This window comes from Corvus brachyrhynchos, unplaced genomic scaffold (assembly GCF_000691975.1).
Source record: "Corvus brachyrhynchos isolate BGI_N302 unplaced genomic scaffold, ASM69197v1 scaffold80, whole genome shotgun sequence".
NCBI lineage: Eukaryota > Metazoa > Chordata > Aves > Passeriformes > Corvidae > Corvus > Corvus brachyrhynchos.
This window is the reverse complement of record NW_008236769.1, coordinates 10,973,859-10,992,463: the sequence shown is the minus strand read 5'-3', so window position 1 is coordinate 10,992,463 and position 18,605 is coordinate 10,973,859. Positions and strand designations below refer to the sequence as shown.

General features: G+C 38.5%; 1 protein-coding gene across 1 annotated transcript in view; it reads right to left on the bottom strand.

Moving 5' to 3' along the window:
- NOP14 (NOP14 nucleolar protein) overlaps positions 1 to 18,599 on the bottom strand; it is a 22,973-nt gene extending 4,374 nt beyond the window's left edge. The window contains exons 1-13 of the mRNA XM_008645071.2: positions 18,170 to 18,599; positions 16,745 to 16,879; positions 15,810 to 15,951; positions 15,148 to 15,293; positions 14,581 to 14,718; positions 13,270 to 13,392; positions 12,008 to 12,139; positions 10,569 to 10,857; positions 9,170 to 9,300; positions 8,875 to 8,960; positions 7,116 to 7,251; positions 5,100 to 5,201; positions 4,169 to 4,322 (exon numbers count right to left, since the gene is read on the bottom strand). Of these exons, the coding sequence (XP_008643293.1) occupies positions 4,169 to 4,322; positions 5,100 to 5,201; positions 7,116 to 7,251; positions 8,875 to 8,960; positions 9,170 to 9,300; positions 10,569 to 10,857; positions 12,008 to 12,139; positions 13,270 to 13,392; positions 14,581 to 14,718; positions 15,148 to 15,293; positions 15,810 to 15,951; positions 16,745 to 16,879; positions 18,170 to 18,367 (1,912 nt within the window). The 5' untranslated portion in view covers positions 18,368 to 18,599. The remainder of the gene's footprint in view (positions 1 to 4,168; positions 4,323 to 5,099; positions 5,202 to 7,115; positions 7,252 to 8,874; positions 8,961 to 9,169; positions 9,301 to 10,568; positions 10,858 to 12,007; positions 12,140 to 13,269; positions 13,393 to 14,580; positions 14,719 to 15,147; positions 15,294 to 15,809; positions 15,952 to 16,744; positions 16,880 to 18,169) is intronic.
- Positions 18,600 to 18,605: the final 6 nt, after the last annotated feature.

Here is an 18,605-nt window from a genome sequence, read left to right as displayed (position 1 = left end):
GGAAAGAGGCGAGATCCAGGGAACTACAGGCTGATCAGCCTCACCTCTGTGCCCAGCAATATCATGGAGCAGATCCTCCTGGAAACCATGACAAAACACATGCAAAACACAGAGATGCTTGGGGACAGTCAACACAGCTTCATTAAGGGCAAATTGTGCCTGACAGGTTTAGTAGCCTTCTATGACAGGATTACCGTGTCAGTGGATAAGGAAAGAGCAACTGATGTCACCTACCTGGATTTGTACAAAGCATTTAACACTGTCCTGCACAACATCCTGGTATCTAAACTGGAGAGGCATGGATTTGACAGGTGTATAACTCAGGAGATAAGCAATTATCTGGATGGTCATACTCAGAATTGCGGCCAACCGTTTAATGTCCGGATGAAGATCAGTTATGAGTAGGGTCTGCCAGGGGGTCTGTCCTGGGACCAGTGTTATTGAACATCTTGGCTGGGGACACAGACAGTGAGAGTGCACCCTCAGCAAGCTTGCAGATGACACACCAAAGTGAGTGGTGACACGGATACTCTAGAGGAACAGGGTGTCATCCAGAGGGACCTGGACAGGCTTCGGTGGGACCATGTGAACCTCGTGAAGTTCAATAAGACAAGCTGTGAGGTCCTGCATCTGAGCTGGGGCAATCCCACACATGGATACAGACTGGGCAATATGAGTGGATTGAGAGCAGCTTTGCAGAGCACTTGGGGTATTGGTGGATGAAAAACTGAATTCTGAGCTGACAATGTGCCCTTGCAGCCCAGAAAGGCAACGCATCCTGGGCTGCGACAAAAGCAATGTGGGCAGCAGGTCAAGGGAGGGGATTCTTCTCCTCTATTTCACTATCATGAGATCCCACTTGAAGGAATGTGTTCAGCTCTGGGGCCCCCAGCAGAAGGACAGAGACCTGGCTTAAGAGCATCCAAAGGAGGGCCATGAAGATGACCAGAGAGCTGGAGCACTTCCCATACGAGGACAGGCTGAGGGAGCCACGGTTGTTCAGCCTAGAGAAGAGAAGGCCCTGGAGAGACCTTACAGCAGCCTTCCAGTATTTAAATGAGGCCTACAGGAAAGATGGGGAGGAACTCTTCACCAGAAAGCATAGTGATAAGATGAGGGGTAACAGTTTTAAACTGACAGAGGGTAGATTTACAGCAGATAAAAAGAAGAAACTCTTCACTTATGAGAGTGGTGAGACATTGGAACAGGCTACCCAGAGCAGCTGCAGATGCCTCAGCCCCGAAAGTGTTCAAGACCAGGTTGGATGGGGCTTTGAGCAACTTGGTCTAGTGGAAGCTGTCCCTGCCCATGGCAGGGGGGTTAGAATTAGATGGTCTTTGAGGTCTCTTCCAACTCAAACCACTCCGTGCTTCTTTGATTCATTCTGTGGATGGGGAAAGTCAGGACATGTTAGGTACATGTTTGCCCTGTAGGAAAAAGGATGCACAGTTAAACTGCAGGTTTGCTCCAGGATGGAGCACTGGATATGCTTAAGAGGACAGGGCAGGCACAGGACTTTCCCATGGAGTCACAAGTAGATGGCTTTGACCAGAAGGTGGTCACGAAGCACAGTGAGCTGGAGCAGCCCACAGCTTCAGCCACGGAGCCTCTCCTGTGAGCTCACAGCAGGGGCCCTCAGACACACTGTAAAGTCTTCTCCCACTCCAGTTAAGGGATTTTAAAACAGGAAGAGCATGGAATGCAGAATATATACTGCAGCAGGGCATATGGAGAACACTAAAGAATCCCTATGCTTCTGATCACAAGCTGATCTGTGAAACTACTTATACAGCAACATGAAAGAAGCATCTGTGGAATTTCATGGCTAAGGGACAAAATAATTTGCATTCTCTGTGCTGGACATTGGGGGCTTTTCCCCCCTCTTTGTTTTCCTTATGTCCTGCAAGCTTGCAGTGGAATTTATTTCAAAACTTTTTCAAACTCTAAATTCAGATTATTTACATGCTCTAGAGTCTGTTTGTGGCTCTTCACAGACAGGCCAGAAGACAGTGTATTTAAATAAAGGCTTTTAAGGTTTGGGACTCAAAGTTGTAAGAGATTATGACACACAGAGACTTATGCAAGATCAGGAACTAAGATATGCGAGTTTTATTATCTGATTTACTTGTGAGAGGATAGCAGATCTCATTAACAATTCCATTAGCTAAAGCTATCAACCATGAAAACTCCTTCCCACTCCCTCCACCTACAGCTTTTCTTTTGTAAGGTAATAGTTTTTACTCTAAATCAGACTGTATTTCAGTCTTTTATGAAGCTGTATTCCATATATCTTTCTTATGTGAGAAATTTATGGATCAAGATCATAAAACTGAAACATTAAAAGTTTATTTGCTGACTCTACTCACTGTTAAACTTGAAACCCAAGAATTTTTTTGGTGTTATGGTGCATTAACATTCCAGAGAGCATGTCTGCATGTCTGCCCATTTTAAAGTATTCTGTGTTGATAGCTTAACCACCACAATTACGAGCCATACTTCCACCACGAATATTTAAAAACACAACTGGATACCTTGGGAACTTCAAAACACCAACATTGTCTGGAAAGTTCTCAAAGAGAAGACTGTACCTCTAAGGTATCTTTTATTGAGCTTTTCCTCGCTGCTAACAGAAACCAACACCATGAAAATTTAACTAGTGCAAAATCATTAACAGAAATACGAAGAAATATTTTTTAAAAGTAACAATCGATCATTATTTACCACTAAATATTTTTCAAGTTTCTTATGTAATTTTGCAGAGTCCTGTATTTTAACTGTACCAAACCCCTCTGTAGATCAAATACTCCAAGAGAGTACACAAAGGAGAAAATACTTTAAGTACTACGTAACCCACCCACTCTATAACCTCTTCCCACCTCCTTCTAAGAGTTCAGCTGTTGGCGTTCTGAGAATCCAGGGCCGAGCTCTGATGCAGCCCAGCTGTGTAACCTTGGCTCACGCTTCAGAGGAAACTGCTAAGCTGTGAGAAGCAGCTGGGGAAAGGTCTGTAGAATACAGCCATGCCAGATAATAAAGGTGAAACTGCAGTGATAGGTTTGTTGAGAAAAGGGAGCAGGGGTGGCTCAAAAATTCAAAAGAAAAAAACCCACACCACTAGCATGGAAAGGCAAAAAAGTCCTCAAGAGAAAGGAAGGGAGGTGCCTACTGAAGATGTACTGGAATACTGACAGAAGCTAAACCTTCCTCACCAGACTGATGACTATTTAAAAAACAGACTCTTAAGGGTCTTATCAAGAGTGATGAGCACACTAATACACAGTCCGTAGTTCATTAAATCCCAGATATCTTGTGAGTTTATCAAATAATTGAATTTTTCACTTGGTAATATCCTGCCTGCAGAGTCTCTTCCTGCATGTTGTGCTCAGACAGAGATATTAACACATGAATTAGTTACTATCCTCTGACAAAACTCCTCAAAAGAAAATTATTGTCACTGAACTGGTTAAAAAAAAAAGCCCCAGAACAAGAATAACTTTAAAGACAAAAACTAATAAAAGAAAAAGAATTGAAGAGAGACTGGCAAATTTAAAAAAATTGCAAATCAAAAAAAAAAAAAAATCCATAAACATAGATTACACTGAAAGGTAATTTTATTATCCCTCTTGTCTGTGGAAATTGTTAAGTTTACACAGTTATGTTATTAATCCTGCTTGTGGGGATAGCTGCCCTCTATTACACTACTACAAATCCATGTCAAATAAAAAGGAAAAATACCGACTCTGTGATTTATGTCTCTCATTTAGCTTGGTGACATGGCTGTTAGCTGAAGGGTATCTGCAGCATGAGCTGCTGCCTCACCGTGAAGTTACAGGGTACTCACCAGGAATCCATTAGGAACTCTGAATTTCAGAACACAGTCTGTTTAGAATGATGATATTGCAAAAATACTGCACTGAAGCCAACATGACTTCATTTCCTTTAATAACTTCAGTCCTTTCCTTCCTGCCAACAACACTAGAGGATCTAGTTTGTAACAAGATGCCCAAGAATCAAGGTTGTGTTTGGCTAAACTACCAGATGATTTTGGCCTTTTGTTCAAAAACAATGAAACCAGTGTGAAATATTTGTATTTAAAAAATTTAAAAGATAAACCCCAATACTAAAACTGACTCTAAACTAAATACTCATTTACTCTAAACAAACTCACCCTGGGCCTGGTTTTTGGGTAGAGAGATGTGAAGTACTCCAAGAAGGAAATTGATGAGTTCTGGTACAAATCTTCTGGAGAGAGATACATATTCCAGGAACAAACAGCATATAAATAACCCTTTAATAACATCTTGCAGTGTTGTAATGCGACACTAAAAGAAATAAAAAGAACAAAATATTCCTAATTAGAAGCCTATACATCACAAATACAGAATCTCCCAAAAAGATGAATTATTAACTACACTGAAAGCATTTGAAGCCTATAAAATTACACGCTTTGATCATTGATGAGAACCACACTGGCTTTCCCTGGTCCTCACTCAAGAGTATCTGCAGAACTGAGTAACAAGTTTATCAGAGCTCATTTAGCCACTAGAAGGTGCTAAACCACAAACAATAAATTCTTCAGAAATGAACCAGTGAAATAGAAAGCTCAGAGCAACTTGGCAGCAACGGAACAATTAGCTCAAGACTTTCGAAACATATAAACAGATTAGGATAGAAAAATAAGGACATATTTTAACTCAATGCATTAGGTACATTTTCAAGGAAAACAAATACTGCCAATTTTTAAGTAAATAACCTCTCAAGTATGAAGAAATGCTTATATGGAAAAGAAACCACTAACAAATGACTTCAGATTGTCTTCAGTCTGTTCTGTTAGTCCCATGTAATTTACCATAGAAGGAATTCTTGTGTGACAACATGAAAAATTGAGGAGATACAATTTTGTGAGTTGGACTATACCCTGCAAGGGTGTTTTCCTCTTCACCCTTTCTTCCAATTACTATCTGCGGCTATGCCAAACACAAAGCTGCCTTTTCAAGTACATTTCCACCATATACATTAATGTTAACACACATATTTGGAGTCCTAGGAAGAGATAAGAAAGTGAAGTTATATACTGAGGTACAACATCACAGACATACCTTAGTAAGTAGCTGACTCATGTACATAAAAGCAGGTGTTACAACTGGGTGCCAGAAGTCAGAAGTTGGAAACAGCAGAGATATAATTTTCAAATAAATAAGCTGATTGCATATAAAAGAGAATAAGGCAAAATACAGTTAAGACATTATTCCCAGAATCTTGACTTTATACATATGTAACTTTCAAATGAATAACTGCCACACAGTAGTCAAAAATACTACAATATACATAATTTTGAGAAATCTGATATGATACATGACCTATTTATTGAAACAACTGTTTAAGTTAGATGAGAAAAGAGAATATCCATTATGGGATATCCATTATAGGTAACATTGTGAGTGAGGCAGCTGAGAGAACAACTAAGAAGGAACTATGCCTCCCAACCCACCCCATTTACTCCATGAGAACACCTCACCCCCTTCAGCTCACCACAGTCACATACTCTCACACCACAAGCACAGGAGCAGGGGGCCACACAGGACCTGTGACACCTTTCAACACCTGTGACACCTCAACACAGACAATGAAGTGACCAGAATCCTCCAGCACTGGCACACACCAACGAACAGCCAAAAAGAACTTTTCCGTTCTCTTCTGCAAAGTGCTTTTGCAGCCACAAGAACTAAGCAGCCATTAGGTACCCTTTTACTGAAGGGGACTTGAGAGAGCTACAAGTAACCTGTCAAGACCATATGAAGTTAAACATCAGTTGCAAGGTAATTATGAAAATTATTTACGTGGATATTTCCACAGTAAAGCAGATGGAAGTAAAGTTTTATTGCTTCAGAGCTGTTCCTCTCTATAAAGCTTCTATCACACATAAATACTCTCCTGAAGTGTTTTGGTTACTAAAGGCTCCGAATTTTAGGCTAAGGTAACAGTAAGTCTATGAAAAGCCAACCAAGACAACTGATCTATGGAATATTCATCAAACAAGTGCTTTGAGCATACAAAATGATACAATTTCACTCTAAAAGATAATGATGGCCTGCAACCTGGAAAAGTTCAGTGAAGGGAATGAAAGCCAAAAGTGTGACTGGTGTTATAAGGGTGACAGTAACAATTTAAATATAGAAGTTAAAAGCTCTCTACAATACATTTTCTGCAAAATCCAAAACATCCTGAATAGACTCTTCAAAAGAACTCAATATATCTTCGAAGCCTTCCAAACAAATCCTTCAGTCTATTTTCTTTCAATAGTCTAATTATTCCATGAGGCAGCAGCAATTCATCAAGCTGACAGAAAACAAGTAACTCCCTCTGAATTAGATTTATTGTTTGTCTTTGAAACTTCACTACAATTGAAAAATACTAATTTCCCATATGCTCCATTCTTGAATTCCCTAACAGACATTTACCTAGGCACTGTAAAAGCCATCTGTTCACATTTAGCACAGCCAGTGAAAATGGGATACTACTAATACAAGAAGGAAAGATAAAATTTTTCCAAGTCACTAATTCGGCCATTGTCATATGTAAAGTACTCAGAAATGATACATTTTTATATCCGTAAGAGTATTTTCTTAGTTCATTGTTTGGTTTTTTTATCTTTTTTTTTTGACCTAAGAGATATTGCAGATACTGGACTTCTGTGGAGCACTTTTTAAAAACATTTGCACTTAACACAATTAAAGAAATCACAACACCACTGATAACATCACTTCTTCCTAAAACAACCTCTTTAAATTTCATCAGGAAAACAGTGTTCGGCTGTGAAAACTCGAGGTGCAATTTTAATATATTTTCCCCTTATTAATTCCACAGACACACTTCTATTCTGAAGAATGTGTGTTTGTTTCTTAGGAGTGTGTGTGTTTGTTTGTTTCTTAGGAGTAGGGTTTTTTTGTTGTTGTGGGGGTTTTTGTTACAACTTATCTCCACAAAGGCAATTTAAAATACTGAAAAACCTAGAAAGTCATAGATGCTAATAATTCACTACATAATGTCATCTTGCACTTATCACCATTCTGTACTAATGCAAAGAGATTATCCCAGCAGTATGCATTTGTTACCGTGTCTAAACCTGGAAATGTTGCTCGGCCTTTGACTTCAATTACTTCTTCCACATCATGTGCAGCGTCTCGAAGGATAAACTTGATACTGTCACTGGCTGCCTCAGGAAACATCTGGCAAAGATTGTACAATGGCCTATTAACAAAAAATTTAAGTCATAATCAAGTTACACCACTGATGTTAATAAAAAAAATTATTTTTAAGCACTCATAGGAAGATTTCTTGTGTTCCATCTACATTGTAACAATAAAAATCTGTCTGCAACAAATGTTTCTTTTTTAGAATATAAATTATTATTGTAATACTTTAGTTTACAGAGACATGTATTTTTCATTAGGCCTTGTGAGAATCCTTGAGTTGTAGGTTTCTAAATCTCAAATAAAAAATAATTAAAAACTTTTAAATACACTTCCAAATAATTTGCTTTGGTATGACGTAACGTATCCTTCTGAATCTCCTAACTTTAGATATTACTGCACTGAAGTATGCTGGCTTGTACTAGACAGCTCACTCTTCTAAACACTCTTAGGCAATATTAAACAACATGTAAGGCAGCAACATGGTTAGCAAAATTATTACTGCAAACAAGAAAAAAACCCCAAACACAAGCTAGATCAGCTCCTGGCCTATGGTTAGTGCCTACAGGCATATGCAGTCTGGAGCCTGTATCTGTTTGGTCTTCAGCATTTTCAGTGAAATATGTCTGTAATGATATTAATAAATCCCAGTCCTAAAAGACAACTAAAACATATTTACCCTTTGGTACAAACCATGTGTGACAGTATCAATGGGTCAGAGCTCTTCCTGATGAATTCAACAGAGCAATGAATGCTAATGCTGCACGTAACAGATTTTTAAAAACTTAACTGACTTTAGCATGAAATAAAAAAATATATGCTGAAAACTACGTAAAAAAAACTCCGTAAAAGAAAGCTGTCTATCCTGCAAAGTCAAGACAGGAATCACAGGCTAATTTTGTTTGGAACGAACCTTTGGAGATCATCTGATGCAACCCCTTGCTCAAAGCATGGCTAACTTCAAAGCTGGATCAGGCTGCTCATAGCTTTGTTGAGTTCTGTGTATCTTCACAGCTTCTCTGGGAAGCTCATTTTAATGTTCAGTACCTTTTCGGAGAAGGTTTTTTTCTTTAAATCTAATTACAATTTCCCTTGCTGCAGCCCTTGCTCACTGACTCTTGTTCTTTGCTGTGTATCTCTGAGACAAACTTGGCTCTCTTCTCACAGCCTAAGCGCCTGTCAGGTATTTGAAGACAACAATGCCAAACTGACAACTTCCTGCAAAGTGTTTAGTTGGAACTTCCGCATGAGCTTACTATAACACTTTTAATTCCATTTTCATCCAGCTCCCTGAGTGAATTCAAAGAACTAAAACCCATATGAAAACCAGAGATTACAACAGAAACTGCACAGGGTCATTGCAAAGTTTAAAATCCTTTATCAGCAGGCTAAACAACTTCCTACACAGAAGTTTCATGCGTATATGGTATTACTTGTCCACTACCCACAAAAAGCATTTTGCAGATCAAAAAATACATTCTGAGGTTTTGAAAATCTCTTGGTACAATTAATAGATCAAGTAACACAGGAAACAAAGTTAAAACATTATAAAGCCTGAGTCACCAGCTGCCAACAAGTTCTACAGAATATTTGAAAGGAACAAGCAGCTAAATGCTTTACTCTAGGTAGCTTCTCTTTTTAAATCCTGAAGGAGCAAAAGTCCTTAGGATTTAATACTTACAGGACCAGTTTGTCAATTGTTCTGAGTTCTGGTAAATCTAGAGTTGCTAACTCTCCAATATATTCCAAAAGGAAGCCAAACAATTTCTGCAAGAAGCATAATATGTCAAAATTACTAGGTTTTTCTTCATTGTACATATTCTTAAACCGTGATACAGACTTAGAAAATGAAGATTAGCATGTTAATTCTACCGTTATTCACAACACAGAAGCATGTATATTTATACTGCTCCCTGAATACTTACTAAAACTTAATCTGGAATTAAGAGTTACTTTAAACATAAACCAAAACATACTTCCAACTTTGCTTTGTTTCCGACTGCAAGGCTTGGATGATTGCATTTCTGAACTCTCTCCAGTATAATAAGCTGTTGTTCTATTGTTCTTCCAGCCAATAAAGACTTAAATGTCTCATAGGACTCAGGAACTAGAAAAAAAACCAAAAATTGACCAGAAAAAAATCTCAAACTCTACATCTTTAGTGTTTGTGCAACAAATTTCCAATCTGAAAATGCTATTGTTCAGAAAAAAAAGAAACCATAGAGGTTTTAAATAATTCCCTTTTAAACTCTAATATCTATCAGCATATATGTAGCACCATATCTATGAACACAAGTCAGAAAAGAACATGTTTTTCAATGCTTAAAACTCAAGTCATCCTCTATTTACCACCTATGCCAAGCAGCACAACTGTGTTGACACAAAGCAGAATTAAACCTAAACACACATTCAACCAAAAATTTACCATAATACACTTAGGTCTGTGTTTAATTCACACCCAATTAGCTTTTGTATGAAGAACATTAAGAAAAGTAACCATATGGCCACTAATAGAAAATTATTTAAACCCCCCCCAAAAAACCAACAACCCTGGCACATATTTAGTTTTTTACAAAAGTCCACATGCCAGAAGACATTCTAACTAGTTGTGTTTTTTTGAAAATAATTGCTTTCAATTCAATAATAATTCAAGCAAATCCTGAATGCAATTTAAAAGGCTTTGTGTAATAAGTCATCTTCTTTTGGTGGAAAAACACAAGCACTTAAGGAAGTTGTTTGAAAGGTTGTTTAATCTTGCAACAGACACTTTTGTTAGAGAAATCTACACTAGGACAATAGTTAGATAAATTATGTGCTTAATATGAATGAATGTTTTGTGTACTATTTGAAACATGTCTCCTCCTTCGTGCTAGGCATGGATCCCAGACCAGTCAAACTTTGAGTGTCTCTATAATAATGCAATGTTACATCACAGGGATTAAACTTCAGAATCCTGCCTCTCCAAGCATCTTCTGACAAAAATGTCAGTCCAAACACCAGAGAAACTGTAAGAATAGATCACAGAATACTGTTCTGGCTTCTCTTAGGTGAAACAGTATCACTTTGGATTGGATATGCTGGTTGCCTTCAGAAAGGAGCACAGGTATTTTTATTTTACTCCCCTGTATTTATCTTCCAATGCTGATGCTGCTCAGAGGGGCAGAAACTGCTCTGGGGTAAAACAGATCTGGTTTCTACTGCTCCAAGCATGACTAGGGCTGCTCACTAAGAACAGCAGTTACTGGCTACTCTTCGCATAGTAGAAGATAACTGTGAAGCAAAACTTCATTAATGAATGTAAGACCTACAGGGCAGAGAAAGTGATTGGTTGAACCCCCTGACACCAAGTGATCTCTGGATCCATCCTTTGCTTACCAGCAAATGTATAGGGAAGCTCTGATTTGGCAGCTTCTCTCTTTGGATCTAATTTCTCCACATTCGGTGATTCATTTTCACTTCCTTTGTGGTTTTTCTCTTCTTTATTCCCTGCAGCTTCTTCTTCACTCTCAAGATCAGATTCAAGATCACAGTGGCTATCTGCAGCATCATCCTCCTCATCTTCACTTGCAGATTCTTCCTGACTTTCTTCTTCATTCTCATTATCTTCTTCCTCTCCTTCCTCCTCTTCTTTCTCCTCCTCATTTTCAATATTAATTTTTCCATCCTGTCCATGAGAAAACAAGCCAGTTTGTGATAGTACCTCACCACAATCACCATGCAAAGCTGTCTTAAATATGCATGAAGAGAATTTGAGCCTTGCTACCCTGACCAGGCAGTGAAGGCCAATAGTGCCAGTCAAGAAGGGATATTAGGGAGAGAACATACATGTAGATATAAAAAAGCAGGGTATTTTCAAGGGGCTGTAAGAAACTGGAAGAAGAAAAGATAGTATATGAGGACTAAAAGAAACCACACAGAAGAAAAACTAATAGATGATATGAAAATTTCAACATCACTTACAGAAACACTCTTGGTTAAAAAATGTATTCCGTGTGTTAAAATAGCATATCAGATAAATATTTGGTCCCATCCTGATTTCATTAATCATCAGTTTAAATTCACATTCACAATTGGTATTCTCCCCTTCAAGGAGAACAGCAGTTCCCTTGTTACTTGTGTATGAGAGGAGAGAATCAGTACACACACACATCACAGTCAGGGTGACTCATAACATCAGCTTTAAGGTTATGTGGCTCTGACACCTTAATCAAAGCTATTTCAGAGGGGAAGGGTTCTTTTAAAAATCTACTCATCTTTAGACTGAAATTTGGTGGAGGCTATATCAAATACAGTGAAAATTAAAAAAAAAAAATAACCAGAAGGGCTAAAGAGCCTCCTCTTCAACCCAGTAGGCCAGTGGCAGAGAAGGCTACTCTAATAGCAGGAATACAGCCAGTTGATTGAAGGAAACAACTACTTACCTGACACATGTAAGACCATATATAACACAGCATTCAGTTTTGGGCCTTCAAATACAATAAAGGTATTGATAAACTGCAGCGAGGTCAGCAGAAAGCCACCAAGACTACTGGGGTCTAGGGCACCTGCTCTGTGAGGAGAGGCAGACCTGGGCTTAATTCAGCCTGGATATTAAAAAACCTCTTCACAGTAAGGGCAGTCAGTGCTCATCTCTCTGAGCAGCCTCCATTCTAGGAGACTTTCCAACAACAGACTGTTTCTGAGAACACTTGTAATTTCATAGTGGACCCTGCTCCGAGCAGGAGGTTGGACTAAATGTCTCCACAGAGTTCACCTGCCAACTGTTTTTCCTAATCTTTACAGACCTCTGAAAATTCAGAAATTTTAAACCTTACCTTGTAAGACAATAAACGTCTGTCATCCTTATCCAGGATAAAGCCATCAGCTAGATCATCAGCTGACATGTGGCTGGGTCTCTTTTTATTTGCCTGTTCATCTATTCCACGCATTCGACGTAATCGATCTGCCTGTTTCACAAGAAATACCACACACAGATAAGAGATATCTAGAGCAATCAGGTGACACCAAAATGGAAGATCTCTCAAATGCTACAGCTAGGAAAACCCAAGAAAAAACCAGTTAATTTGGATTACTCATAAAGTTGCTGAAAAGAAAAAAAACCAGCAACTTGAGAAATTATGGGCAAAAGCTGACAATACCTTATTTTTTTGTAGGGAGTACAATCTGATAAGAGCACACAGTCAATTGGATTAGCTTATTTAAAAGGCTTGAAAATTCAGTTAACCAGAAGCATTGTGCTCTCTTATTTTAAAATTTAATCTCTTTTGCTTATGGACATCATTACTAGAAAATAAAAGCTTCTAAAATGTTTCAGGATTCTGCAGTGCTTATCTGTTTCCCGTGTAACAAGCTTGTAGTGAACACAACAATATCCTAAGATTTTTGGGATATAGACTGAGCATCAAACAAGATGGTAAGAGCAGAAAAGAAAAAATCTCTCTCTGTTCTGCTATTAGATACTGAGCTGCTCTGATGTAATCTCAAGGTACTGAATTCCCTACAGTCTTAAATGTGTTCCTAGAATACCAAAACAAAAATGAAAAAAAAAAAAAAAAAAAGTGAAACATTTACTGAATTATTCAATCTTCCCATAAGACTCAGAGCTCCATGTAACAGAAGTAGCATGCAACATTACCCAAGACAATCTATTCCTCTGCAAAGCAAAGCTATATACATGCTACAACTGGAAGGCCCTTGCAATATCAGAAGAAAACAATAATAGACTTGCCCAGTATATTAATTCAACTGCTGTGCAACATGATACTCCACTAACTTAGAAGCAACTCTCAACTCTGAATAATTTAAAACATTTAAAGGCAAATCAAAGTAACATCACATTTTTATTGAAGGAAGATCGACTCATTTCATAAAACTCCGAAGGCCCATACTAGGCCTACAGGTTTTTTTTGTTGTTGTTTTAATATCAGATTACAAACACAAACGGAAGATTTCCTGAATTCACCCTCTGATGAATTGCAGTTTAGTACAGCCACTTACAATCTAAGGTCAAGCAATGAATATAAGCAGTCACTCCCAAAAGACAGGCCCCAAACAATTACAGCCATAAATGGTATACCTCGAGCTTCTGGAGTCGCGCCTGCTCTTCTTTGGCCAATTCTTCTTCTGTCTTCAGCCTTTCTGAAGGTTTTGCTTTCATCTCAAATCCAAGTTCTCGAACAATCATATCGTATTCATCAGGCTAAAGAAATATTTATGCAATTGTTTATTATCTTAAGTTTCATTATTCTGTTTTGCAGCCATCCCTCTGCCAGACTAACAGCTACGAAATCAGACTGTTAAGATAAAAGACTGCTTCCAAAACAAGCTGTGAGAACACTCAACTCAGAATTAAGACAAGGAATGGTAAGAATAGTTGAAGAGAAATTCTTCTGGAATTTCCCCCTTCCTTACTTTAAGTTACTCACAACTGAAAAACCTAAAAAGAGTATCTTAAATAATAACTGGCTTACTTATTCCTTAAAAAAACTTTAAAATATTGTTTATTAACAAAACACAGCTAGAATTAATAAATTAATAGCTTTATAATTTACATTTCAATTTACACTGTCACATGAGATAAGCCTTTGCTAGTTCCATTACATAGAAGCCTAGCTTAAAGAAAATAAACAGGGATGCTGATATTCAATGAGCCTCAGCATGCCATGAAACAACTTAAACCCAAAAATCAATACACCAAAAAATGAACTCTTGGTCCAGTATCTTCTGTTGTACTTTGAGATCAGTTTTAATGCAAGACTGAACTAATTAACTGATGTTATAAAAACTGGATTCTACTGCAAAACAATAAACGGAAATTGACAATATTCTGCAAGATAATACATGTTTCTAGAAGAAAAAGAAAAAAGCTCAATACAATAGCTATTCTTAGATTTAAAGTATAGAATACAAATGATAAAAATAGCACGAGACCTTAAGATATCCATTCAAAAGTAAATTATTTTCATTCTGTCTTTGAAAGGGGCAGAACCCAATTTCAACACGGAAATGTCTGTTGTCAAGTACAAGTTGTTTTATCCAATGAACACTCCAAAGGCACTCAAAATAAGTCAGTGTTCCCAACTACTTTAATTCTTCAAAAAAATGTATTTGTCCTACAAATAAGCTGCAAGGGTGTTGTTCAGCCTGAAACCTTCCTCTCACTTGATAACTAAAGAAAAGCAATAACTAATTCAAATCAGAGAAATCGTACAAAACCCTATATTCCTCCAACTAATAGGAGTGTCCTAAAATTGTAGCACTCCTTCAATGTAAATAGTAAGTAACATTTTGTTTTATGAAGTGATGAACTTGGCCTTATACTTCAGCCACTACAAGTCAAAACTATAAGTTACTAGAACCAAGGAAATTAGTCTAGTCAAAACCTTACCTTGGGTTTTTCTATGTCTTTGTCCTTTCTCTCTGACTTTGGGGTTTTGCGGGCAATAAGGGTTTGGATTTCCTTCCAGTCTTTGTCAAGTTTTTCTGTCAGTTCTAAGGCACTTTCTCTCCGAGTCTGCCTCTCTTGCTAGAAAAATAAAACAAAAACAAATGTAGCAGTTATGGATGGATGTCATGATGGACATGACATAGCATTTACAACATAAATGCAAAATGCTGTCTAACAAATTAATAATTTCAAATATTTAACATTTTGAAGCTGTAAACATTCTTTGTGGAAGAAGCAGTATAGAGCTATGCTGAATGGTACAAGGGTTGTATACAGAAAACAAGTTAGTTGTGAACAGAAGGGGAGATTTGGGGATACAAAAGAATGGCAGATATACAAATTATATCTAAAATGCCTACAAAGTAGACTTTATTCAAGGAGCTTGTACTCTTCTCTTACACAGCTTCCTCCTTTGTTTTCTATGCCACTATTGTTCTATTCTACAAATACAGGAATGGTGACAGCTTCTTAATCACACTCACTTATACTTCATGGCTAAAAACTCACCTTTTCTTGTTTAGATTTGGCTATCATCTCTTCTATGAGTTCTTTCCTAGACTTAGGTTTTTCCTCTTCTTCCTCTTGCTGCTCGCTTGATACTTTTTTACGAAGGAGACCTCCACCCCCTCCAAAGTGAGCCGCAGTTAATTCAGCTAGCAAAAAAAAGTAGAATGTGAATCTTTCAAATCCACACGACTGCAAGAGTGCTGCTGCTGGGACAGTATCTCCCTACTCTTTGAGAATGGGAGCAATTTTAACTATTGAACCCATCATGCATTATTCCCATCCCTATAGGAACAGAAAAGAGATTATGTTAGACACATAATTTACACTGACAAATACTTGGTATGAGATAGGAACACATTTTTTTCCAAGAAAGCAATCAGAAAACTCACACTTCAGATTCTGGCCAAAGGGCTCAAAATCCAGGTACATGTTTATGCTGAAAAGCTCACAGAGTAAAGAAGCTTGCCAGTAGTACATCCAACTTAACCCCTGCTAAAATCCAGAGAGCTGGTCTGTGTGTAGCTAAGAAGCAATCCAATCTGGTTTAAACATTCTAACCAGATACATGATATTCTTTCTCACTGAGAGACAGTACTGACCAAATGATGTACACATTTACCAGTAATAAAACCAGCAGTGGGACAGCGGCTGACACTTCTTACCTGACAGTGCTCCTCCTTCTTCTGTGTCACTGTCACTATCAACAATATCATTTAGTTTTTCAATTTCTGCCAAAGATTGGCCATAGTGAGTCAATTCCTCATCTTCATTAAGATTATAGATATTCTTCTTTCCATAATTTTGCTAAGAACAGTAAAACAAACCAATGAAACATCAAAAGATCTTTAGTTCCCAGGCAACAAATCAACACAGCCCTTAGTTTTAGTCCTAGCTGAGGAGATTCTCATTCCAGTGTTTTGCTGGAACTCAACACTGGAATAAGAGCACTGCCAGACCAGTATTTTCATTCAAATACATTAAATGTTAAGTGAGTCTCTTATACTAATGTACAAGCGGACTAACTCAGGAAACCTAGGGAAGCTTAATTTTTATCAGTAACAGCAATTTTTAATTACTGCATTTCAGGCCTAATGAAACAGACTTCAACCTATAAAAATTGCACTACTCGATTCTGGAGATTGAGTATGTTGAGGCAGAAAGGATAGTACTGCACATTGAATTCACAGTACAGAATGACAGCAAGTTACAGAGTTCTTCTACCCAGCTGCTGAATATAGTTGATGGTGACTGCCTTTTCCTAATTTAGATCCTAAATCAAAGCATTCAAAGAAAACCAAGTAATCAATGAATCTCCTTGTAACTAGCTTCCTTGCATGTCCGTGCTCAAAGAAATCTCTGCTTCAAAAAGTTATCTTGCAAAACCAAAACCATTCAACGAAAAAATTTCTATTTCCACAAAAAAATTCCTTTTCCGTAAGTTCCAAACATATAAAATCAAAACCAAAGCACTACCTTGCAAAACCCTTCTATTAAGGGGGCACTTCCAACTTAAAAATTCAAGTGTGTGTTGCGGTTTTCTGTTTGGCTTTGTTTTGTTTGTTGGCTTTTTTTTTTTTTTTTTTTTGAAATCATTTACCTGTCTTTCCAGAGTGAATCGTCTGATCATCTTTTCCTCGGGAGTTATCTTGGTGTTATATTCACCAAAACGTTTATCTTTAAACACATTTGTCTTTTCTCTTTCTTTATACTCTTTCAGTAATGTTTGATTGCGCTAGAAGGAAAAAGACAAAAGGAGATAAAATTAAAAGAACAGAGAGTAGCTGCTTTCAAAGTCGAGGTAAAAAAGGCTCTATGGTATCCTGTCAACATAATAATCTTTATATTGCCATCGTATCATAAATAATAATTTACCAGAATGCAATGAAAGAGAAGGCAAAATTAACATGAAAAAAAGATGGGAAGCTCATACAACAACGTTCAGGTTCATTAAGTTCTCTTATAAGCTCCCATGCGAAGATAAATGCTCCGCTGTATCTCACCTTTATTTTATCACATACAAAAGCTATGCATTTCCACTGAAGAACTCTGGTATGTCTGAAGCTTAGTAAACTAACATATTAAAGAAAGCAAAAAAAGCCTATCTCTTTGCTTTTGCTGCACTTGCCCTTCCAGTAAGAGCTTTAAATTCTGTTCAACAGCACATATGTAATGTGGCAGAGAGAATCTCAGGGACATACTTTCAAATTACACTTTTTCAGCTTTAACTTAATCTACAGCGGTTTTAACTTCTTTGTTGGTTTGTCTGAAGTGACAGACCACTAAAAAGTCCAGCATTTCACCCAAGTATAATGTAGTTTGCTGGAATCCCAGATGCATAGTATGACACACTCTCCGTTATACATTACAGATTTTGGCCAGGTAGCTACTGATGGCAGTAGAGAAAGAAAAAGAGGCATTTTGAAAATGGTACAAGGATTGAAGATAAAAAAATTACTCTTCTTAAGTTGTATGGTCATTCTTATGGTGCAGGGGACAGATCATTACATCCCAACATACTTCTACAACACGACTTTTTAACCAGTGTGCAAAAAGTCACCTGCATTTGTTTTCCAGATCAACAGCAGTTTCTTTTTAGCTACACATTTCTCACTGCATCCCGACCTTAGTGCCCTTTCAATTTTTCACTATTACACCAACGTTACAACATTATCAAGAAGCTTAATATCCTGTGATCACCAGAACCGACCGGTGTCACCAACACTAACTCTGGTCCAGTGCTTACTCGCCGACAACACGTGCCATTGTATTCTAGACCCGGGTAACTTAAGAAGAGAACCATTCCCACACAGGCAATAAGGAACACCTGTGCTCCTGAACCCTGTGGGTTGCACTGGCCGGAGCCATTCCGAGCTCTCCATCACCACCTGAGCACTGAGAGGTGACCGGCCACTCCTGTGCGCAACAGAAGGCGTCGCTTATTTCACCGGAGAGGGCTCCAGCCTTATCATCTCCCCACATCCACTGATGCCCTCCTTCCTCCCTACTCTGGATGTTTTCTTACCTTCTTGATGGCCTTGGACCGTGAGACACCAGGCAGCCCCACATCATTTTTGGTCTTCCTCCCCAGGATGTCAAACTTCTGCCTGTTGACTTTCACCTCAAAGGGGTTGCTCTTGACCACGGCCATCGCCGACTTCACGGGGCCCTTTGCTGTGGAGGGCACTGACACCTTCCTCTTCCGTTTCGCCGCCTTCCCCATCTCTGCTCCGGCTGCCGGGGGGGACGCGGTGGGGAGGCAGCGGCTCAGCCCTCAGTGTGCAGGGCCAAGACTGGGGGTGCGAACGGGGCGAGCAAAATGGCGCCCAGGGGGGCGCAAAACCTCCCCGAAGTGCCCCTTGGCCTGACCCTTGCCCTCCGACACAGCTCCGTGAGAGCCGGAGGGGCGTGGAGCGCAGGACAGAGCGCAGAAGAGGACGGAGAAGAAGGAGGAAAGAGCA